This window comes from Xyrauchen texanus, chromosome 24, assembly GCF_025860055.1.
Source record: "Xyrauchen texanus isolate HMW12.3.18 chromosome 24, RBS_HiC_50CHRs, whole genome shotgun sequence".
Classification (NCBI taxonomy): Eukaryota; Metazoa; Chordata; class Actinopteri; order Cypriniformes; family Catostomidae; genus Xyrauchen; species Xyrauchen texanus.
Window position 1 is genome coordinate 6,354,639 of NC_068299.1, and position 12,611 is coordinate 6,367,249.

General features: G+C 36.7%; 1 protein-coding gene across 1 annotated transcript; it reads left to right on the forward strand.

Moving 5' to 3' along the window:
- Positions 1-655: 655 nt before the first annotated feature.
- On the forward strand, positions 656-12,481 carry LOC127617904 (calpain-2 catalytic subunit-like). The gene is made up of 21 exons (XM_052090069.1): positions 656-975; positions 1,309-1,378; positions 2,943-3,061; positions 4,135-4,268; positions 4,382-4,550; positions 5,827-5,910; positions 6,058-6,143; positions 6,318-6,386; positions 6,484-6,644; positions 7,059-7,228; positions 7,330-7,341; positions 7,498-7,709; positions 8,119-8,155; positions 8,244-8,309; positions 9,086-9,143; positions 9,760-9,824; positions 10,225-10,293; positions 10,384-10,462; positions 10,681-10,797; positions 11,047-11,105; positions 12,330-12,481. The coding sequence occupies exons 1-21, from the start codon at positions 739-741 to the stop codon at positions 12,351-12,353; spliced, it is 2,097 nt and encodes a 698-aa protein (XP_051946029.1). The 5' UTR covers positions 656-738; the 3' UTR covers positions 12,354-12,481.
- Positions 12,482-12,611: the final 130 nt, after the last annotated feature.

A 12,611-nucleotide genomic window follows, 5' to 3' on the forward strand; every position in this document is an offset into this window, starting at 1 on the left:
TCCAAAACTGTATTTTCTGAATAGGTAAGGGGCCCAGAGCAATAGACACTCAGAGGCCCCAGAATTCCTTACTACAGCCCTGGCGAATCATAATGAACTTGAAAGGTTTCTGAGCAAGTATACTTGTGAAATGGAGCCATAAAGTTTTAAATGTGTCAAACAAATACTGTGTACCGTGGAGCAAAAGAAATAGAATAGACTGATACACAAGCAAAGGTGCTGGACCGTTGCAGCCCAATTTAAGCCATGACTATGGATCCAGATGGCAATAAGTGTATTATTATTATTTTAGTTTTTAATTGTATTCTTATTATTATTATAAGCCTATAAGCCTTATTATAACCTATGAGTATTTTTATTGTAGCCTTACCCTGCATTTCGTTCACCCTCCGCCTATGTCTGAATTGTCATTTATTGGCAAAATAAATGCGGTTCCGGGGATTGTTTTCAAAGTTGAACAACTTTTAAATTAAAAAATAATAACATTTTAAAAATTAAAAAAAGAAAAAGAAAAAAAAAAAGCAAGATAATGGCCAGACACGCCTGACGTACCTATAATTATATAAACAACCATAAATAAAAACAGACGGAGAGCAACAATGAGCATTGTGCAATGAACGACCCCTAAAATTACAGGCGCTAACGACCACGCCTGTGCTAGAAGGAGGAGTAGACAGAGTTAAATGAGAAACATTTCAGTGTCAGGAAAAACCACTGGACATAACTTTTCTGTAGAAAATGTCCGGAGTGGCATCCACACTCGCTAAAAAAAGAGCCTTGGCGGCTGGTTTCGGGACAAATGCCAATGCCGTAAAATATCTGAACCAGAACTTTGAGGGTCTCAGGAGTGAGTGTCTGAGCCGCGGCGAGCGGTTCTGTGATCCCACATTCCCGGCCGTACCTGAATCTCTGGGTTTTAACGAACTCGGTCCACGATCATCTAAAACCAGAGGCATCCAATGGAAAAGACCTGGGGTGAGTTCCTATCAGATCACCATATTTATTGATGTATGGCTTTAAGTATATATAGATCTGTGTAATTAAGTGTGAATTGTCATTTATTGGCCTTTATATATTGTTCCTTATATTGTACCAGCATTAAACTCTTCCTTTTAATAAAAAAAATATATTTGGTAATATATGCCAACAAATGACTCATCCCTTAAGTATTTGAATGGAGACTGGGCGTCATAGAGTGTATAGCCATGAATCCAGATGCTTTTCTGTTTGAAAAGCAATGTTTTCCTAAACATTGGTAAATTTTTGGGGGAAAACATTGTCATGTCTGTGCTTGTCCATGTCTTGTAGGACCTGACCTCCAATCCTGAGTTTATTCTTGGAGGGGCTACAAGAACAGATATTTGCCAAGGAGGTTTAGGTAAGATTTTTGTTACGCCTGCTATACAATTCTAACTGATTAAAAAGTCCAGAAACGAAGTGGTACTAATATTTTACCAACTATGCATGTTAATAAGTTTTTGTCTTTTAATATTTCCTATTTCTTATGACTGTTTTTGACTATGGTGTTCAATTGTCAAACCATTTTTTCTTAATCACTCTTGTCATCAAACTGCTGTCATCAAAGTTTGCATCTTGTACACTGGCATAATGAATTTATATTGCACTGATGTCTAATTCTTATTTATAACACAGGCTTTAGTTGCTCACACGTCAGAGAAATCTTTGTGCATTCTTTGGTTGGTATCCCAGCCGCTGATGTTTTCAGCCCACAGATTCTAATTCTGTTTGTTTTTTTTGATAGACTCACAGAGAATCTGTTTAGTCACATAAAAATAATTCTGTGTATCTGTTATTAAAGAGGAGTGTCTTTGTGTGTTGTTGCATAAGAACAGGAAGGGATTGCAGGTCTGCTAGTGGGGTGGGGCATCATATAGTTTGGATTTTATCTTATTTGTATAATTTTAAACAAATGTTTTGAACTGTGTATATGTATATGTGGATCAGTGAAGCAGTGGCGTAGCCAAGGGTGGGCCGGGGTGGGCGCGTGCTTACCCAAATTAGATGCAGGCCCATTCAGAATGTTAGAGGTTTTTTTTATTTTTTTTTTTACTTCAAATATATATTTATAAAATAGTGCAAAAAATGAATTCTGTTTTCTGAAAGTGTGAACGAACTGTTTGTAAGCACCGCTTTTCTGTTGCTAAGGAAAATATGGCCCATCCATTTTTATTGAGGCCCACCCAAAAGTAATTTCCTGGCTATGCCCTTGCAATCAAGAGAAAGTGGGAAAGAAACCCTCCAAAGTTTGTATTTGACAACTAAATCCATTACCACAGTGTTTTATATAAATGTGATGGGTTTGCAAGCTGTGATGTGAAAATGAATTTCACAACTTGGACCAGATTTTGCAACATTCAAAAGCACATCAGAGAGTCATACTGTTTCTATAATTTTTCAATATTTTTATTGTTATTTAATGTTATTTCATTTAAAGCACATAACTGTTAATCAGACGGTCGCTGGTTCGATCCCCACAGCCACCACCATTGTGTCCTTGAGCAAGCCACTTAACTCCAGGTTGCTCGGGGGGGATTGTCCCTGTAATTGCACTGTAAGTCGCTTTGGATAAAAGCGTCTGCCAAATGCATAAATGTAAAATGTAAATGTAAAATGTAAATGTAATTTACATTGAAGGTGGAGTGCTTGAACTGAAAAGAATGACAATCATTTAAATACATACGGCACAGTGTTATTTCAGTGCATTTAACATCTTGTTAAACTGGATTGCTGATGGTTAATGAGTAAATAAGACGCAGGTTTCCAAGCTGAACTACTGCGTGCACTAACTTTTTTCTACTAAATCTGACTGCTGAATTGAATTCTTTATGTCTGTACACAGGAGTATTAAATCCATAATACCTTTGTACATTTCAACATGGTGAAGTTGATCAAACCTCCACAACTATGTTTGTTTATTGCAGGTGATTGCTGGCTCTTAGCGGCCATTGCATCCCTAACCCTCAATGAAGACGTTCTGGCGCGGGTTGTACCGTCTGACCAGGGCTTTGGGAAAGACTATGCTGGTATTTTCCACTTTCAGGTAAAAATATTTTTTTAGATTAGCAAACTGGAGGACTATAAGTCGTATTGCAATTATCAAATAGTTTTCTTTGAGATTCTGTAGTGACATGCACGCCAATATAATGAAAGTTTGCCAAGCCAAACTTTGAATGTTGGCTTGATAAATTCTTGTCTGGAAGATGAAAATAATCTGAAGATCAGTTAAGGTTAGAGGAAGACTGGAAAGAATATGCACACCATTTGCGAGTCTGGAGAGAGATTTGAAATGAGAAGATATAGGTCTAAACTTTGATTCTTGGGCTGTTAAAAGATACCTTGAAGTTTGAAGGAATTTAGGCCTATAGTTAATGCATTAGGTATCATTAACAAATAATGAGCAATATATTTTTTACACTATTTATTAATCTTAGTTCATGTAAATTAAAAAGAAATACAATTGATCATTGTTACAGTAAATTCTGTAAAAGTATTGTTCATTGTTAGTTCATGTTAATGTTGTTAATTAATGTTAACAAAAGGAATCTTATGGTAAATTGTTACCATAAAGTGTTCTAAGTGGTTGCTAGGGAGCTATGCCTTGTTGCCAGGAGGATGACGGTTACTAGATGGATGACTAATGGACGGCGATAGATAGATAGATAGATGGAAGGATGGGCGGATTGGTGGGTGGGTGGGTAGGTAGATTTACACATAAGTTTAATAAGCGATTAGATAGACAGACAGACTTTCCCATATGTTCTCACTCAGAACTAGCTCTCTTCTAAGGGCTGGGATAGTGGAATGTTTCTGACTCAGATAGCCGAACCCCACTGATCCCAGAGGAAGATCCCACCCAATATGTGTATGTGCTGTGGTCAGATTTACTTAGCATTTTTATTCTCTAAATGCCACCTTTTCCCATGCCATTGACTTTAATTATTATATTTTAGTTTGTTATTCCCAGACTGTAAGTGATGCCTTGCTACCGCACATGCTTTACATAGAGATGTTATTTTTGCAAATAAAATGATAATTTTAATATAGATTTTTTTGCTCTTATCTGCAGTGCAGTCCTCCCTATTAGAAATATATGTGTTATTTTAATGATTGCAGTTTTGGCAGTTTGGGGAATGGGTGGATGTGGTGGTGGATGACCGGTTGCCCACTAGAGATGGGGAACTGCTGTTTGTTCATTCAGCTACAGGCTCAGAGTTCTGGAGTGCCCTGCTGGAGAAGGCCTATGCTAAGTGGGTTTGGAATTTCTACCACAATTGCTTTTTTTCTTTCTTTCTCACTTTCTTGCTTTATTTCTTGCTTTCATTTTAATACCTCCTCGCTTGTCGACTCTTCTGTTATTTAGGATGAATGGATGCTATGAAGCTCTATCTGGAGGTTCCACCATGGAGGGTTTTGAGGATTTCACTGGAGGAATTGCAGAAACGTACGAGTTGAAAAGTGCTCCACCCAACATGTTCCAAATCATCAGGAAGGCCCTGGACTCTGGAGCTCTGTTGGGATGCTCCATAGATGTATGAGCTTTTTATTATGCACACAGATGGAATAGGAGAACAGCCGTTCAAACAAAGATGAAAATGATGTCATTATTTACTCTCCCTCATGCTGTTATAATCTTGTATGCAGTGATTTGTTTTCCTCTGGAAACAAAAAGATAAATTTAAAGAATCTTCACACAGCTCTTTTCCATACAACAAAAGTTCAGTGCTGTCACTGAAATGAGGAATGCTAACCAATGCTGTTAAGCTCAAAGCGAGACGAAACAAAACCACCATACAATATTCCATGTTGATGAATCCATTGATTCATCCATTATTTAATATGCATCAATAGCATGTGTCACAAGTTGGTATATAATTAATATATAAAAAAATAAAATAAATATGGGTTCCAGTGTGGCACTTACAATGAAAGTGAACGGTGCCAATCCATAAACGTTAAAATTCTCAGTTTCAAAAGTATAGCCATAAAATGTAAACAATACTGCATGCATGTTGACATGATTTTAGTGTGATAAAATCGATTACTAAACTATTCTGTGTAAAGCAATGTCCAATTTTACAACTTCGTTGCTATGACGACAAAACACCAAAAACCTGTGATTCCAATAAAAACATTTAAACAACTTTACAGCTCAAGAAATACATGAGTTTTAACAGAATTAATGTAAGTGCTTTTATAAAGTTATACGCTTCACATTTCTGCCTTTAAACCCACCAATAATTGTCCCCCTTCACTTCCATTTAAAAAGTGCCTCACTGTACCTAGATTTTCATTTGTTTAAAGAAAATGTGATAACGAGTCTAAATTAATTTTTGTGTTAATCAACATTATGCCACATATGCTGTTAGTTGAGCTTAATTAGTTTTAAACCTGAAATATTTCTTTCACCTGGCATGATGCGTCCATGCTATTTTTGAATATGAACGTAAACACGAATGAGATTTCAGAGCATTAGTGGAGGGGAAGATTATCCGTGAATAATGACTTAAAAATTTGCTTTGTTTTCACTCAAGGCTATTGTATATCTTCAGAAGACTTCGAATATTGCACATGTGCTCTACGTTTTTGGCTGTCAAGGTCCTTTTTGGAGCTTGACAGCTGTGGTCACTATGAACTGTGCTTGTATGGAAAAGAGCTGCATAAAGACTCTTTGAAATTTCTCTATTTGTGTTCCACAGAATATAACAACATGACAGTGAGTGCCTTTAAGAATCATACATACTTTAGCTATAAAGACATATATGTATAAATAGTGCCTAAATTAACAGTTCTAATTTTTTCATACAGATCACCAGTGCCGCAGACTCTGAGGCTGTTACTTATCAGAAACTTGTGAAAGGACATGCTTATTCTCTTACTGGTGCAACTGAGGTTATATTTCTGATTGTTTCCTCATTTTTAAGCTCCTTTGCTTTGTTGTTTGAGTCAATAAAAATGCCTTCTAAAAGCAACTAACTGTTAACAACATGTTAACGTATGGATCACCACATTCTAATGGTATGAATCTGATCTTATCAGGTTAATTACCAACGCCGAAAAGAGAAGCTGGTCAGAATCCGTAATCCTTGGGGTCAAGTAGAATGGACAGGGGCCTGGAGTGACAAGTAAGAACATATCCTACAATTCAAAACAACATGAGACATGAATTGAATAAAAATCTCTATTATACTGTTGCATGATCTTGTAATGGAACTGACCACTACCTACAGAGTAGTGCAGTGGTAATACCTTGTGAATGACCAAACCCACATTATATCCCTGTATTAATGCACAATTAGCTCTTCTGAGTGGAACGCTGTCAATTCATCTGAACGTGAGAATGTGAAGGCAGAGGATGGAGAGTTCTGGTACAATCTTATTCATTTAACTAACCATAACCACGCTGGATTTGGCTTCACCAAAGCTCTTCTTGGCACATTTATTTACTCTCTGTTCCTTGTTCAGGATGTCATTTTCAGACTTTGTAAGGCATTATTCCCGTCTGGAGATCTGCACTCTGACTCCAGACACACTGACCACCGACTCCGTCAAACACTGGAGTGTGTGTAAATTTGATGGCAGCTGGAGGAGAGGCTCTACTGCTGGTGGCTGCATGAACCATCCCTGTGAGAATCTATAAAGGATGTTTATGATTTGATCCTAAAGGGATAGTTCACCCAAAAATCTAAATCATTATTTTATCAGTCCTCATGTTGTTGTGAACTCATATGACGTTCTTTTTTAGTCTTAGTCACCATTCACTTTCATTGCATCTTTTTACATAGAGTGAATAAAAAAGGTGACTGAGGCTGTCATGAGGCTGGCTAGCATGTGTTTGTGTTTGTTTGTGTTCCTTGAAAGAAAGAATGCCATGCAGCTGTTTAGTTTTGGGGAAACCATCCCTTTAAATGTTAAGTGTGTAATGTTTTTCCCCATTTAAGAACTCTTGCATAAATACATGTGAAAAGATGCAATATAACAAATGATGCACTGTAACCTGTTGCTTTTATTGTCAGCTGATAGTTTGTTTTCTTCCTAAGACACATTCTGGATGAATCCTCAGTTTAAGATTAAACTGGATGAGGAAGATGATGATCCGGATGATGATGAAGTGGGCTGCAGTTTGGTTATCGGCCTAATCCAGAAGAACCGACGCAGGATGAGGAAGGCTGGAGAGGATATGCACACCATTGGCTATGCCATCTATGAGGTAGGGTTGCAGATATACAATTTTCTTTGTTATTTGTAGTAGTGTTTATGACATGACCTATGATGGGGCTGTTTAACCTTTTCTTTTTTCTTTCATACCAGGTGCCTCCTCAGGTGAGCAATGGGCTCATTTAAAAGCCAGGATTTCTGCAAATGGAGCATCAACATACTGATTCTAAGAAAATGAACAGTTTAACATAAAATACACTCTCAGAAAATTATGTCTACTATTTATTATTATATTAATTATTTTTGATCACCTTGTTATAGTTTCGTGGGCAAAAGGAGGTTCATCTTGATAAGAACTATTTCCAGACGCATGCTCAGAAAGCTCGATCTGAGACTTTCATCAACCTGAGAGAAGTCAGCACCCGCTTTAAACTTCCTCCTGGAGAATATCTCATTGTTCCCTCTACCTTCGAACCGCACAAGAACGGGGACTTCTGTGTGCGTGTGTTCTCTGAGAAACAGTCTGAGATGCAGTAAGGACCCCAAAGCCTTTTTACGTTTATAATTAGTGGTGTTTACTAAGCATATATTGGTAATGGGATATTGGGATTTGAACAAACCCCTAACCTTAAGTATTAGAATGAAGTGTTTAATGAATTGTCCCACACTGTTTATGAAAGAGACATAAATTACACCTCAAATGATTTGACTTGTTGAGGTGTGTAACTCCTTTTCTAAAGCTTACAATTTTTACTATGGTGGATGAACAGTTGGGCAAAAAAATCCCATAAATTTATATTGAGAAGGACGGTAAATATTTAGTCATTAATAATATCTCAAAAAATCATCATAATGTATGGTCCAAAAAAATATTATAAGTTATATTACAAGTAGTTGTACTATGTGATACACAAGCTGTCTCTATTATTGTCTGTCCTCCAGACAATGTGATGACCCAGTGGAGGCAAATATAGAAGATGTAAGTCACATTTATGTGTGTCTCTCTTATAGTCTTACTTTTGACTTTACTAATGTGGATAGCACTCATTTAAGTTTTGTCTCCTTAGGAAACAGTGTCTGAAGAGGATGTTGATGCAGGCTTTAGGGGATTGTTTACCAAACTTGCAGGAGATGTGAGTTATTTCAGATAGTTCACCCAGAAATGAAAATTATGTCATAATTTACTCACCTTCATGCCATTCCAGGTGTGTATGACTTTCTTTCTTCAGCAGAACACATTTGAATAAAATCTGAAATATATCTCAGCTCAGTAGGTCCTTAAAATGCAAGTGGATGGTGACCAGACCTTTGACTTTCCAAAAATCACAGACAGTCTCCATAGACGTCATCCATGCAACTCCAGCGGTTAAATTAATGTCTTCTAAAGCAATTTAGAGCGATTTTGGTTGAAAAAGATCAATATTTAAGTACTTTTTAACTATAAATCATCACTTGCAGTAGTATTCGTGTGACGAATACACGTTGGCACATGCGCATACTGCTGCTAACCGTAAGCAATGATTTATATTTAACAAGTACTTAAATATCGATCTTTTTCTCAACAAAAGCAATTGCATCACTTTAGAAGACATTTATTTAACTGCTGGAGTCGCATGGGTGACATTTATGTTAACTGTCTGTGATTTTTGGAACTTCAAAAGTTATATCACCATCCACTTGCGTTTTAAGGACCTACTGATCTAAGATATTTTTCTATTTTTCTTCAAATGTGTTCTGCTGAAGAAAGAAAGTCATACACACCTGGGATGGCATGAGGGTGAGTAAATAATGAGAGAATTAACATTTTTGGGTGAACTAAGCCTTTAAATGCTGATGGATTACTTGATAATTATGAAACATGTTTGAACAATTCGAAATATGTATTCATTCATGTTTGTTCTTGCCTAAGGACATGGAGATCTCTGCCACTGAGCTGCAGACCATTTTCAACAAAATTGTTGCAAAACGTGAGTTCTTTTTTATTCTTTATGCATTATATTGGATAAATGAACTAAAAATTCCAAAACACTCTCACATAGAAATCGTAAGGATTACGAGTCAACTTTTACGACAGCCAATCAGGTTACTCTCCTTCGTCTCCTTCTAAAACACGTCAATTAATCTCTTCCATCATACATAACATACTTTTTCCACTTCAAATAACGTTTTGGGACTCTATGGTTAGGTTTAGGTATGGGGTTTGGGAAAGTGCATAAAATTAAGAAGCATGTACACAACATTTAACACACGGAGCTTTTGCTTATTTCCACATTACACATCTGGGGATTTGCATGTCAACAATTCGTACAAAGTCATACGAAGGAACTCATATGATTTAATTTGAATTAGCCAACTGTACAACTTCTCATGAGATCGGGTTGAAACTTTAGACTGGTTGGGATGCTCAAACAAACAAGCAAATGTTTGATAGTGCCAAACTTTTAACTTTTGTGGGAATCAGCCTATGTTTGGTTTACTTGTAATTGTCTCTGCATATTACGATGGGATAGGAGTATTTTAACATTGAAACAATTACACACTTCAGCATTAAAAATATTTATGGAACAATTTGTCTTTGTACAGGGGCCGATATAAAGACGGATGGTTTCAGTATGGATACGTGTAGGATCATGGTGAACCTCATGGATGTATCCTTTACAAATAATTAACCAAACCATTTTTTTTAAAGATGTCCAAGAGGCATTATTTTTGTTAAGGCCACTGCACACCTCAGCGAAATTGAAGTATGAACGAATGGGACATAATTTAGATTTCGTTGTTCGTAACAGCTTGCCGGGGCGACCTTTTTTTTACCCATTAACACACTTTTACACACATATCTTTGCAGTATAGTATCAGCATCATCATAACAGAGTGTAATTGACGCATATAGCGTGTTAGCGTCATGAATACAAAAGGTAAACAGTACACATTACACATTATCGCTATGAACGGAATATTGGCTATGAACGAAGAACAAAGAAGCATTTTGCAGTGAGTGTGCATTGGGCCGTCACTCTGAATCTGTTTCACTTAACTATAGTTCAGGACAGTGGCAATGGTAAACTGGGTATAGCTGAGTTTGCCACTCTTTGGAAGAAAATTCAAAAGTATCTGGTACGTTTGTCTCAATAGCAGCATTCAAATTCATAAAATCTACTTGCAAATTTGTTTGTCTCGCTAATGTCGTCATCCTCAAATTTTTAGGCCATCTACAAGAAGAATGATATGGACGGGTCTGGGTGCATGAGTACACCAGAGATGCGAATGGCTTTGAAGGAAACAGGTGCACTGACCCGTTGTCCTTCATTCAGACTTTTATTATATATTTTTTAAATTAGTGTTTGCATAAGTAGGAAAAAGTATGATTTACAGTTATTCTTCTACAGACATTTGCAGTCAGTATTCCTGATGCTGTGGCATGAGCAAAGCTTTTTGAAAGTTAATTGGCAGTAATTAATTTGTTTATGAAAGTAACTGGATTTATTGGTGATCACTGCGCAGGGTTCTCTCTGAATGACTGCCTTCATCAGATTCTGGCTGCACGTTATGGAGCGGATGACATGACCATCGACTTTGATAACTTTGTGGCCTGTGTGATGCGTCTGGAGTTGATGTTCAGTAAGAACACTGTTTTTATTACATGTCTCTCTGGAACACTTTATTCGGATTGGTCAGTTGAGTCATTCTGCACTTAAATGTTATCTATCTATCTATCTTTCTCTCTGTCTATCTCGATGTGTATAAGCATATTAGTATTTCTTTTTTTTTTAGTTAAATAGTTAGTATATTGTATAGTGTTTTTCTTATTCTCTATATTTTATTACTATCAAACTCAAACAACAAATTCTTCTGGTTTCCCTTTTGTAGAAGTGTTCAAGAAGATCGACATAGACAGCAGTGGCTTCATTGAGTTAGACTTCAACCAGGTACTGTATATCTCACCATGTACATGTACACTGGCGGCCAAAAGTTTGGAATAATGTGCCGATTTTGCTCTTATGGAAAGAAATTGGTACTTTTATTCACCAGAGTGGCATTCAACTGATCACAATGTATAGTCAGGACATTAATAACATGAAAAAATCCTCCACGTGCAGCAATGACAGCTTTGCAGATCCTTGACATTCCAGCTGTCAGTTTGTCCAGATAATCAGGTGACATTTCACCCCACACTTCCTGTAACACTTGTCATAGATGTAGCTGTCTTTTCGGGCACTTCTCGTGCACCTTACAGTCTATCTGATCCCACCAAAGCTCAATGGGGTTAAGATCCATAACACTCTTTTCCAATTATCTGTTGTCCAATGTCTGTGTTTCTTTGCCCATTCTAACCTTTTATTTAGTTTTTTTGTTTCAAAAGTGGCTTTTTCTTTGCAATTATTCCAATAAGGCACCCCTGAATCTTCTCTTTACTGTTGTACATGAAACTGGTGTTGAGCGGGTAGAATTCAATGAAGCTGTCAGCTGAGGACATGTGAGGCGTCTATTTCTCAAACTAGAGTCTCTGATGTACTTATCCTCTTGTTTAGTTGTACATCTGGCCTTCCACATCTCTTTCTGTCCTTGTTAGAGCCAGTTGTCCTTTTTCTTTGAAGACTGTAGTGTACACCTTTGTATGAAATCTTCAGGGTTTTTTTTTTGTTGGCAATGTCAAGCATGTATAGCCTTCATTCCTCAAAACAATGCTTGGCTGATGAGTTTCTAGAGAAACTTTTTTGCCATTTTTGACCTAATATTGACCTCAAGAAACAAAAAAAACCCAAAGACAAAGTTAAGCTTCATTTAACGAACCAAATAGCTTTCAACTGTGTTTGATATAATGGCAAGTGATTTTCTAGTATCATATTAGTAATTTAACATGATTACTCAAGGATAAGGTGTTGGAGTGATGGCTCCTGGAAATGGGGCCTGTCTAGATTTGATCAAATATAACTTTTTTCAAATAGTGATGGTGCTGTTTTTTACATCAGTAATGTCCTGACAATACTTTGTGATCAGTTGAATGCCACCTTGGTGAATTAAAGTACCAGTTTCCTTCCGAAACAGCAAAATCTGTACATTATTCCAAACTTTTGACCGCCAGTGTATGACTCAGTCCTTCTTTTTGGGTTTTAGGATATGCTTGACATGTTTCTTTATCTTTCTTTCAGTGGATGACATTTGCCATGATTTAAAGGATCAGAGGAGTTTGAAAAATGCTTTATTGTATTAGTTACACAGTCACATACCTAAATGCTTCATTTGTATTGTGGACCACCTGGCTTTTGTAAATGTTGCTAAGAATAAACAAGTTACCATGTTATTATTTGTAATATATTTTACAGGTTTTACAGTGCTGTGTGTCACTGTATTGAAATTCCTATTTTTAGAGGTACATTCTGTTACTACAGCTCAACCTTTATTTCTTAATAGATTTTTTTATAGGCCTATAA